Source organism: Orbicella faveolata, unplaced genomic scaffold (genome assembly GCF_042242905.1).
Source record: "Orbicella faveolata isolate gen_17 unplaced genomic scaffold, um_ofav_v1 contig_46, whole genome shotgun sequence".
NCBI lineage: Eukaryota > Metazoa > Cnidaria > Anthozoa > Scleractinia > Merulinidae > Orbicella > Orbicella faveolata.
Window position 1 is genome coordinate 10,640,227 of NW_028301576.1, and position 12,274 is coordinate 10,652,500.

Consider the following 12,274-nt stretch of genomic DNA (forward strand, 5'->3'; position numbering starts at 1 on the left):
ACCGTCTTCAAGAAAAATTAAACAAGGAGTGACGAGAAGATTTCTCTTGCTGATAATGTTCACGTGTTGAATTATTTAAGTCTTTCCACTTTTCCTTGGTGATTATTTCAGTTCCGGTACTCTGTTTGGAATGTATAACCTCCACAGAAAAGCAGGAAATACAGGTTTGCTGGGAAGACATTTTTGGAGAATCGAGAACAGCAATGTAAAAAATGCGTTGGAGAAGTGTTTTACGTGGACGATCCTTCAACAGAGGATAAACGTTCATGAAAAGTACAACCAACTAATACGATCAGACTGGCAGATGGCGTGTCCTTGTACTGAATGGCAAGCGTGGTTAGACTGGGGTAGATTCTCTTGGGACTGGTGGTATTCGTGGCCCCAACTGTGCTATGACTCCAGACGTTCCAAGTTTATCCCATATTCCGATTCTGCTACAGGATTAAGAGGTTTTCGGTTACGACAACGATGTTGTTACTCTACGCAGTGGGAAGACTGGGGATCACTCAAGGAGGGACCTCCTGACGGTGGTCGCGTCCAAGTAAAGGCAGTTTATAACTGGTTCAGTGAGGCGAATGAGATGGAAAAGGTTTACACGGACGAGGAGGCCTATAAACACTGCTGCGTTGACACACCTTTGTGTGATTTGTTTTATTTCTATCGTCCGTCTGATAGCTGCTCACTTTACAGACCTCCACGAAGGCGTAAGTTATAATTTAAATTAAATTAGAATGTATCACTCCCCTCCCATATGCTACCCACTGCACTGCAGTGCACTACACAATACTGCATTACACTTCACAACACTACACTACACTACACTACACTACACTACACTACACTACACTACACTACACTACACTACACTACACTACACTACACTACACTACACTACACTACACTACACTACAATACACTACACTACACTACACTACACTGCACTACGCTGCACTGCACTACACTACGCTCCACTACACTTCGCTACATTACTGACCACACTACACTGCAGTGCACTGCACTGCACTGCACTGCGCTGCACTGCACTACACTACCTGCACTACACAGCACTACACTACACTACACTACACTACACTGCACTGCACTGCACTGCACTGCACTACACTACACTGCACTGCACTACACTACACTACACTACGCTACATTACTGACTACACTACACTGCAGTGCACTGCACTGCACTGCACTGCACTGCACTGCGCTGCATTGCACTGCGCTGCACTACACTACACTGCACTACACTACCTGCACTACACTGCACTACACTACACTACACTACATTACACTACACTACATGTACACTACACTGCACTACACTGCACTGCACTGCACTACACTGCACTACACTACACTACACTACGCTACACTACACTACACTACACTGCACTGCACTACACTACACCGGCTACACTAAACTACACTACACTACACTACACCACACTGCACTGCACTGCACTGCACAGCACTGCACTGCACAGCACAGCACTGCACTACACTACACTACACTGCACTACACTACACTACACTTCACTGCACTGCACTGCACTACACTACACAACAACTGCACTGCACTACACTGCACTGCACTGCACTGCACTGCACTACACTACACTACACTACACTACACTGTACTGCACTGCACTGCACTACACTACACAACATACCACACCACTGCACTTCACAGCACACCATACTGGACTGCAATGCACTACACTGCACAGCGCATGCACCACAGCACTCCAGACCACACTGCTAAACAGTACATTTAACTACGCGACACTCCATATACCTAAAATATTGAAGTGTCCATTGCCTAGTGTTATACTTTTGACAATGCTACATTTGGTTATGCTATGCCATACATTGTACTTTGTGATCGGTTTATGTCATGTTATATCATCTTAGATTGAATTATATGACGTGAAGAGGCGAGAGGTCATTAAAATTTATCATTTCTGTATGTTAGGTAATAAATAACACTTCAGTATGTCTTTATTTTCACTCTTCTGATCTTTTAACCCCTTAATTGTCAACCTCGGTCCTCAACGTGGCCTTTTTAAAATCATAACGCTACTTTACTTATGTCAACTTCAATGACGTCATATTGCAGTCAACATAGGTTTGGCACCGCTCCCGTCAACCTGTTTCAGCAGTCTTTACAGATAACATTGTCGGTTTTTTGCAATACTTGTCGCATCTTCAGCCAAGAAAAAAATCTCTCAGTTTACGTGGTTCCATTTGCCTCCATTGAGCCTTCCTTAAGATTTTAGACGGAGGGTCTCGCTCTGTTGAAGAGTTCTTCTGTTAACACTACTTTTGAAGCTGAACTGGTTTTGCCCTCATGGTGTTGAATGCACTCAAATCTCCATGGCAGGTAACAATGACAATACGACGATGAATGCTATACCAAAGGTGATTTTGCAAAAAAAAAAAAAAAGCTGACAAAGTATTTTGAACCAGATCAGCAAGAATGATGCTGTCTTCCTTTTTCCTGACGAGGACACTGAATCCAGTTTGATTGTTCTAGGTTGGTTCTGGGGTGATCCTCACTTCAAGACTCTGGATGGTGGGAATTACACGTTCAATGGACTTGGGGAATACGTCATGATTGATGCACAAAATGGAGCATTTCAGCTACAGGCCAGAACAAAAGCTGCGCAAGGAAATCTAACAACCGCCACTATTTTCTCAGCCGGCGCAGCTAAAGAAGAAAATACGAGCACCATCGAAGTCCGATTGAAGGAAGGTGGTGAGGGATATATATACATATACCATTTACCACAAAATATGAGCGAAGTTGTTTTTACAACAGAAGTAAAATAGTTTAAGTGAATGCACATGAACACATGTGTTTGCTTTTGATCATCGTGACGATGACACTTAATAATTCGAAAAAGAAGCGATTTTTGTAAAACATTTAACGATAAAAAATTGCGTAAAACATTCCGTAAAAGCATATTAAAAATTTGTTGAGGACGTTTCGACGTTTGGCTAACGTCATTATCAAGTCAAAGAGTGAATGATAAAAAATATTTAAATACTAAAAAGACAATAGGTGATGGAATGTTCTTTTAAACAAAGAGTTTTGCGCGAATGAAATCAGTCTGCGTGTTGAGACTGGGATTGCGCTCCTTGATCAAAAGCATCTCGTAGACAAGATGTCTTGTCTTGTCTACGAGGTGCTTTTACGAGATGCTTTTCATCTTTGACTTGATAATGACGTTACACAAACGTCGAAACGTCGTCAACAAATTTTTATATGCTTTTACGGAATGTTTTATCGCAATTTTTATCATTAATAATTCATCAAGTAAAAAACAGAGAAAACCCCAACCGTGAAGGAGGTTTGGATACCCGGTCTTAATTAGCATAGATTTTGACGATTTTACTTCTCCGTTTACTCCTTTGTGTTTGTTTCGATTGAAAAGATTTATCAAACACTCGAGACAGTGTCTCATCGCCTATCCAAAAACCTGGAATTGCGTCAAAAATGCTCCGCTGCGCGTCAACTCTCTTCTCGGTGTTTGGATATGCCGATGAAACACTGTCTCTTGTGTTTGATATATTACATCATAATTCCGAAAGTAGTCTATTTTCAAGCAACAAAATGATCCATAAAAAATGGGTAGCTTTGGTAGACGACTTTAAGTAAACAGGACAAGAGACCGCAAAATAGCATTCGGCAAAATCCTAGTTAACCCCAGGGCATATAAGAAGAAAATGAAGTGTTAACATAAGAAAAGAGTTCAACTACCACAAGATTGGTTTGGGATACTAACAGGGCTACTGTTTCATTATTATGGAACAGCAATATGACTGCCGGGACGTCATTTGAAAACGCTCCATTGTTGAACCACCAGCAAGAAACTTTTCTTTTTAAACAGTAACAATCTTTTTGCGATCTATGATACACTCAAAGACTGAGGAGACACCAAATATTTAGAAATCCATTTGGACTTATATGGAAAAATACATAAATATTTTACTTGGTAAAATTAATTGTTTTCCACGTCCTCAGGTGGAATCGATATTCTGATAGACCAAGTAAACTACGAAGACTACGACAAGCTGACAAACCAAAGTGTAGAAGTTGGTAGAAACCTTTCTGTCTCAAAATCGGAAGAAAACTGTTTGCAGGTTTCTTTCCCGTCAACAATGTCGGTGAATTTCTGTGAGAAAAAGGAGATGCTGTCGTTCGTCGTAACTCCAGCAGACGTTTACAAGAATACCACCAAAGGCTTGCTGGGAACGTGGAACGATGACCCGGATGACGACTTTACATTGCCTAATGGAACAGTTTTGCCATCATCTTCATCTTTAAAGGAGATTCATTTCAAGTTTGGTGTAAAATGTAAGCATGTTAGATTTTCATTTATGTTATTCGGCCTGCGAATAAGAATAGAATATTGATAGATTGAACTTGTCCTGATATCTGTGTTGATTCGTGTTCAATTGTTTTAGGGCAAATCAACCAATCCCAGTCACTCTTCACCTATGCTCAAAATGAAAGCGTGGATACCTTTAAAAACACTGATTTCGTTCCCATGTTTGCGGATAACATCACATGGCATAACGACAGTTTAAGAGAAAAAGCTGAAGGAGAATGTGGTGAAGATCGCGAATGCCTGTTTGACGCGGCCTCTACGAATGACCTGTCTGTTGGCATGGTAACGAAGGGCATAAACGTTCAGTTGGTTAACGAATCGAACAAACTGGGTAAGCTACGGAGAATAACATGATTAATCATAACTTTAACAAAATTCTTGAATCTCATTAACAGTCCTGTTTATGTCGATGACGAGAGGGAATGCTCTCCTGCTCACCAGGATCTCCAAAACAAACAAACATTTTGTCCTAGTTTTATTTACCGAAAAGTTAAACTTTTCATTTTTTTTCTTATATGATATATTTGTTCCCTGAAATATTTAAAATGAAGCTGAATAATTTATGTAATACTTCCCTGTTTAACTCGCCTGTTGTCTGATACGTGCAAAGCTTTGATCGTACGAAAATATTAGGTATACCATAGTTAATAGAGGGGAATGGTTATGAAACTCGACAAAGTTCTTTGTAGTATGTTTTTGTTCTCTTTTTTGACCTTGACCGTGCACAAAATACAATAGCTGTTTACTCCATACTGAGGAACTAACCAATAGAAACGTGTTGGTTACGTAATTCATGCATAGTGTATGAGCGCAAAACAAAAGATTGTGCACGGTCGTGGACCTTCCAACATGAATCTTGGTATCTTTGTTTGCTCCTTTGATGTTTGCCGGGTTTCATAACCAGTCCCCTCTATTAACCATGGGTATACGTAACAATAAAATAGAACTCGACAAGCAGTAAATCCACTTCTCGGTTTTCGAAGTTGAATCAGTTGGCTGGTAGATACGATAATTACTTTACTGTCCAACTGTTCATTCACGTATTGTCTTCTCAGACAACTTCCCACCCAAGATATTAACCGAATCAAATGTGATAAATGCCACACTTCATGAAACAGTTGAGTTGAATATCACTGCTGTGGATAACGATACAATAACACTTCGAGTGATTAACGAGCCTGCTGGAGCCACAGTGAGCCAAATTGGAAACGAGTTGTACTTTACATGGAATGTTACCTCGTCACAAAAGGTAGGCTACATTAACGAACACGCATTCAGTCAACCTCGTTCCCAGGGGTGGGGAAATGAGAGCCCCTGGGAACTAGGTTAGCATGCAGTAAAACTACCAAAGATTGAGACGATTATCTCAAAAAGTGAAGCCGACGTTTATAGCGGAGCTCCGGCGGCCCGAAAGACCGCCAAGCGGAGCACCACAACCATATGGGAAAGAAAAGAAAACCCATGACTTGCTTTTCTCATGTTTGTCATGGCTAGCGGTATTGCTCGTGGGCGCGTACGCACGACGGCGACGACGGAGTCGCCCAAGATGGCGGTCATACTCCAGCAAATAGGTTGACACAGACATGCAGCCTTGACTGTTATAGCGTCCTTCTTTGATACCGGACATCCATGTTATGATCAATTGAGGAATCAAGGAATCGCTGACCAGTATCACGTGACCATATCGCGGGCTCAAGTTTCGAGCTCAGGTCATGTGTTTTTTTGAGTTGACCGCTGACCAAGTGCTGCTTTTCGATTGGATCGCGAGCTCATGCCAGGTTAACTTCTTGTAATCAGTGCCGGGATGTTCGGAAGCCTGTTAAAGCTAACCCAGGATTGAAATTAACTGAAGTATACATCTTTCTTGTATATAAATGTTTTTCACTGCTTTTGTTTTGTGTAGTTTGAGATTATTCAAACTAGTACTCTAAACAGAAGGCAAAACAATATACAGAAAACCTCACCGCAAAGTTACAAAAGTCAAATCAAAATTCTCCCTTATCCTTGATCAGATTAATCGGGCCTTGAATAACCCGGCGCAGCAGCTTCGCATTTAGGGTTGGCTAAATCTATATCAGACTTCTATGACATAACTACTTTAATTATCGTATGTTAACAACCAGATCCCAATTTCCTTCACCTTCTTTCGTTGTAGTTCAATCTATCATTCGTTGCTACTGATGACAAAGGCGCAAGTGCCACCTGGAGTCCAACAATTAACATGTGCGCCTGCAACCACGGCGGTCAGTGTGTGCAACCAGAAGAAGGTGACAATGTCAACACTGACAGCAAGTTTGTATACATGGGTTGCGCATGTCAAGGGGGATACACAGGAAGATTCTGTGACAGTGACATTGACGCCTGCGAGAGTAATGGTCAGCCGTGCTATACAGGAGTTGAGTGCATTGATCTTCGACCGCCAGCCAATGCCAGTGGGTATAAATGTGGACCCTGTCCATCAGGATATACTGGAGATGGCGCTCACTGTGTAGGTGAGTTTAAACATCATAAGAGACCTCCAACGTTTATCGAGAGAAGAACGCTGCAATTACTCTATCTGACTACACCAAAATGGCTTGACGTTGACGTTGGTATTTCTAGCCATATAAATTACTTTGAAAAGAGTTTTAAGATTCTCTAATTTCCTGTGTATTACTTACTTATTATTCAAAAACCACCAATAACTTTTCGACGATAAATTTTCTCTCTTTTTCAAAGTTCTGAACATTTTAAGTTTAATTTTTCAGACTTTGACGAGTGTCAAAATAATTTGTCGAACAGCTGTGAACAACTTTGTGTAAATCTGCCAGCTTCTTTCTTCTGTGATTGTCGCGACGGATACACACTGAATGTTGATGGCCGCAGCTGTGATGGTAAGTGAGTAAGCAAATAAGTAAGTAAGAACTTTATTTAAGTGTCGATGTATTTAGCCCATGTGGGCTAATTGGGGACACTGTATGAACTCTACCTAAAAATTTTCATTAATATAGTATTATAAGATTCTCTTAAAAAGTTAAAATTGAAATATTCATTTGGCAAACAATGAAACGAAATAAAAGAGTACATGTTGTCCTAAGAAACGCTTTAAAGTTTAACATTCTAAAATTCTATATTAATGTACATTTAAAATTCTAAAAATTCGTCCTTTCTTCTTAATGGGTGGGTGAGACCTCTTATTTCGGGCGAAAAGATTTACTGGCCGCACAGGTTGCAGCAATTGCTGTTGTTATCGGCGAAGAGACTGTAAGAGACTCCACTGCTTTATTACTACAACAACAACAACTAGCTTTATTTGCATGACCATAAATACATACAGTGTTGCAAAACCTTAATAACTATAACTAAAACAGTAACGATTATCGTGATGATATATTAATGTTATGATATAGCAATCAACTTACATTGGTTTGATTTGAAAGTAGAATATTGCGTAGATCAAAGCAAGATGAAATGAATTTTGCTAATTCAATATTAACATAATGATAAGTCATAATTTCGTCGATGGCTTGTATCGGAGATAATTGTTTAAAAGTGGGAACGATATTTTCTACCACAATGTACAATTTTCCCCTATACTTTGTGTTACAAATAGAAAACAGTACTGCATAGCCTGAAGCATGTTTAATAAGAACAATACAGTAATTCAAGCCCCGGGGAGGCTTCAATGGAAATGGCTATGAGTAAAAGACCATAGCCGCTTCAGTTAACTCTCAACTTTTAATCATAGTTTATACAAAGAATATCTTTTTGCGCGTGTTTTGCAGCCCTCACCGTAACTGGGCGACGCCCGCTATCCTATGTAAATCCCTAAAAGAACCAGGGGAGGGAGGGAGAGGGATGAAAAAACACTTCTGTCTAGTTACAGAAATGCATGCCACAACAGCGGCTGACATTGTCACACATTCCTTTAGGAGCATCATCTGATTGAATCCCCGCTGACCGCACATAATGTAAATGAGTATATATTACAATCTTTTTACCTTAAGAAATCTTACTTAGAAACTGAATTGCAACAATCACATTTTCTTAATACTTCTCCTGCAGATATTAATGAATGCGAACCTTCAAATGACTGCATGCAGAAGTGCACCAACAGTATAGGAAGCTACAATTGTTCATGTAACGAGTTCTTCAAACCTGATCCTACTGATTGGAGAAAGTGTTCAGGTAAGTTTTTTTGGTTTGTTTTTTCCTCGTCGGAGAGTGATCTATAATCTCTACATCAAACGTAACCATTTAATTGGAAACTCTTGGACTATAGTCCCATTTCGATTAATTCCCCGTTTTTAATAAACAATTGCAACTGTTTTTCGACAAAACTCTTTCATTTGACCGCCGTCAACGCGAATCCTACGATGTTCGGTGAGTTCACGAGATAATAGGGAGTTTAAGAAACCAGGAAGTGACGCCGAAGACGTCGTCGATAAAAAAAAAAAAAAGATTTTATATTTTAGCTACGAGTCTCGCGATGCCCTAAAGTCATTTTCCTTTGTTTCTCACTGTTAAAGCTATCACGGAACTGAATCTGGGACAGGGCGAAACATTTGAAATAAAAATAGGAAAAATGGCCGTCGTGGTTTACGTGGTGCACGTGGTTATCCTGACAACGCAGAATTTGGTTATTTCACGTTGTTGTTTTGCAGAGGACGGTAAAGAAATGTACTAAGACTTATAACACACGTGTTCAGCCATTGTACTGCTCATGCCCATGAAACCTTTTGTTTCGCGACGCTCCCGTTGCCGTTGCCGTCGTGGTTTTCTTAAACTCCCTTTTAAAAGCTTAAGTGCAACGGGCACGATCGTTCTTTTCCTGTCCTTTCTGCGCCAGATTATGTAATACAGTTCTTCAGACGCTTTTTCAAAAATTGTAATAAACCGTCCCTATCACTTAGAGAAAAAGATATCCCGAGTTTGATCTGCCTTCAGAACGGTGGGAAAATAGTATTACATTTGCAGTAGTTCAATCTGTCTATGTTTCTTTACAGCCATAAACCCTTGTTCTGATGGTCGTGGCTGTCAACATGTCTGCTTCAAAGGAAGCAATAACCAAGCAACGTGTGCCTGTTTTGCTAATTACGAGCTGGAGAGTGATGGAAAAGCTTGCAGAGGTACTTTAAAATAACAGTTACTTAAATTCATGATGTAACGTTTTATTTGAGACAAGGGTATTTCCATATAAATTGTTCTTGGACGTGATAATGATCGTCGAAGCTAAAGGTTTCCTGTAACAGATAATACCCGCAGGCAAATACTGATGCATACTTCTTTCCAGGCAAATGGAGGTTGATTTTATTCATTTGTCCCTGGTGATAGCTCCAAGTTTTACGAGAGCGTTGAAGAACAGAAAATGTTCACGAACAAACATCCCCCAGTAGTCCATGGGATCCTGCATCCACGCGATATTTAAATGGCCTCTCTGGGAGATACCGGTTAACTTGTGAAGTATTGATTGGAGTGATTCTGTGAGTGTACCAAACTCTGTTCATAAGATTCAGTCTAGCTATATTTGTTGGGTGTCGAACTGAACATACGAATTTAAATCGAAAATTTTGAAAACTGGAGATTTCACTCAGAGATCCTCCATCTCTGTTTGTGGAATATTGTCAGGTAGACTTCTTTAGACCGTGCAATCACGTGATAAAAACTATCTGATAGATATTACATGAAGATATATGCTAGTGTCATCATCGTCATCATAGTGTCAATCGTTATTTTCGCAATTGTAATCATTTTCGCACTACTAATTATCGTCATTTTCATCACCATCACCATCATCGTCGTCGTGGTCGTGGTCGTCGTCACCATCGACTTCTTTCTTCGCACCAGTATTCATGAAAGGCCGAAACTGCAGCAGAATCGACTGAAATTACTTTTGTTTTGTACTTTTTTTACAGACATCAACGAATGTGATCCAGACAATCCACGTCATCGCTGCAGTCAGATTTGTGAAAATACACCAGGAAGTTATAACTGTTCCTGTGAAAAAGGTTTCGAATTGAACAAGGATGGCTACGAGTGTGAAGGTATGTGGCACTTAAATTTGTTTCACTTTTTAGGCAGCTGTATTTCGAACAGCTACTTAAGGAGTAATAAAGCTATGTTAATATTATCAGCAGCAAATCATTTTCGTGAGATTTTGTTTTGATAAAAATATTTTAACCTAAATTGACACCGCAAACACGTGAGTCTTTTTTAGCTTTGATCCTGGGACACGTGGATAGCTAGCTATCCACAGCAGTGCCTTTTATGTTTGTAGAAAATTTGGAGAAAAATAGCGACCGCGTTCAAAGAGACATAAATGTGAAAAAGAAAATGGGCGGTTGGGTGAGGGAGGGAGAATAAAAAGCAGAGAAAAGGAAAGAGAACGCGGCCTAAAGGATGGAAGGAATGAGCGTGAAAGGGAGTCGCAAGCGTTAAGTATCTGGGATAGAGAACGCTAGTTACGTGAAAATAATATGAACACATAGGGGAGTCGGATCTTATACTCGCTCTGCAAGGGACTGGTGTGAATAACAAGACAAGCTCCCTTGGCTACTCAGTCATATGGCACTGTTTCGGATGTTAACGCAAGATTCCAGAAATATTTCTCTGGGAAAATTCAATTCGACGAAAAAGAAAAATGCAACTATACGTACAATTATATAATGTAATCTGCGTTTGGATAACTGTGTTTTGTTTTCTCGTCAGATATCAATGAATGCGTCGACGAAGACTTTTACAACTGTACAGATGAGTTTCACATGTGCGTCAACACTCGCGGCTCTTACAAGTGTGAATGTGAACAAGATCTGTATTTCATTGATGGCAAATGCAGAGGTAATCAGCATTAGACTTAGTATAGTGACGGACCGACTGTCTGTACGTTGGTGCATGTTATTGTCACCCTTTTTGTGCTTACGATAGTGTGCTAAAGGTTTTCACTCTGGCCAATCACAATACCGTAAGCAGTGCAATGAACCAATCAAAACGCGAAGAAAATACACTTGGCGGACGCGACACGCGGGAAAACTCGTGCGAGAAAGTCACGATTGATCTTGGTTTTACTTCTGATTGGATGTCGATTGGATGAAGTGGCACGCGCGTCTTTTAAGCCAATCGTGTAACGTAACCTGTAAAATCAATCACTTTTCCATAATCAAGTGAAAATCGCACGATGGGCACAAAAGAAATGATAATAAACTAGAATTCCCGTTTAAGAGACTTGTTTAGGCATTCGCATTTTATTACTCACAGGTTTTACATTTTTTGGCAACATGTAATGTTTTACCAGTTTCTGGAAGGATGCGATCTTAGAACTATGATTAGAAGGCTGTTTTTGTTTTTCTCGTCTAGGCCTGGAGAAGAATGAGACAGCCCCCAAGCCAGTGTTACCTGAACCGCGTGTGCCATCAAAGAAAGAGAGGGAAGAAGCTGTGCAGTTCGTAATTCCACTCACAAGCGATGTAAGTGAGAAATCTTTGGAAACACTCTGAGCACATTATTTTTTTGGACAGCGATGATATAGGTAGGTGGATGGGGGAGGGAGGGGGGTGAAGGGAAAGGTGAAGATCAGAGACTTGTTCATCAACACATTCACCTATTGGAAATGAAAGTGAAATCTGTCCGAAGGTTTATTAATCAGTTCTCAGTGGCAAAAATTGATGTTGGTATTTTCTTTAACAGTTTGAATGGGATTTCGAAACCGACAAGTCTTTCAAAGAAAAACTGGCGTCTATAACAACAGATTACTGCGCTAAGAACAGGGCGAGATGCGTGCTAAAAGAATCAAGCAGACAGAGGTAAGAAGAAACATATAATGTAGTGTGTCAAGTGTTGTTGCGTGTGAAGCTAATGCGATACAAGAAGGAATTACATCCACCTCAACTCTTGCG

General features: G+C 40.2%; 1 protein-coding gene across 4 annotated transcripts in view; it reads left to right on the forward strand.

The window, feature by feature from the left end:
* The window catches only part of LOC110047345 (mucin-like protein), a 32,117-nt gene that overhangs the window by 15,142 nt on the left and 4,701 nt on the right, over positions 1–12,274 (forward strand). For all 4 annotated transcript variants that reach the window (XM_089278398.1, XM_089278400.1, XM_089278399.1 and 1 more), the window contains 13 exons: positions 112–704; positions 2,546–2,767; positions 4,037–4,369; positions 4,480–4,734; positions 5,459–5,652; positions 6,559–6,895; positions 7,151–7,276; positions 8,448–8,570; positions 9,389–9,511; positions 10,298–10,426; positions 11,091–11,219; positions 11,736–11,845; positions 12,066–12,181. In XM_089278398.1, coding sequence (XP_089134524.1) covers positions 112–704; positions 2,546–2,767; positions 4,037–4,369; positions 4,480–4,734; positions 5,459–5,652; positions 6,559–6,895; positions 7,151–7,276; positions 8,448–8,570; positions 9,389–9,511; positions 10,298–10,426; positions 11,091–11,219; positions 11,736–11,845; positions 12,066–12,181 — 2,790 coding nt within the window. The remainder of the gene's footprint in view (positions 1–111; positions 705–2,545; positions 2,768–4,036; positions 4,370–4,479; positions 4,735–5,458; positions 5,653–6,558; positions 6,896–7,150; positions 7,277–8,447; positions 8,571–9,388; positions 9,512–10,297; positions 10,427–11,090; positions 11,220–11,735; positions 11,846–12,065; positions 12,182–12,274) is intronic.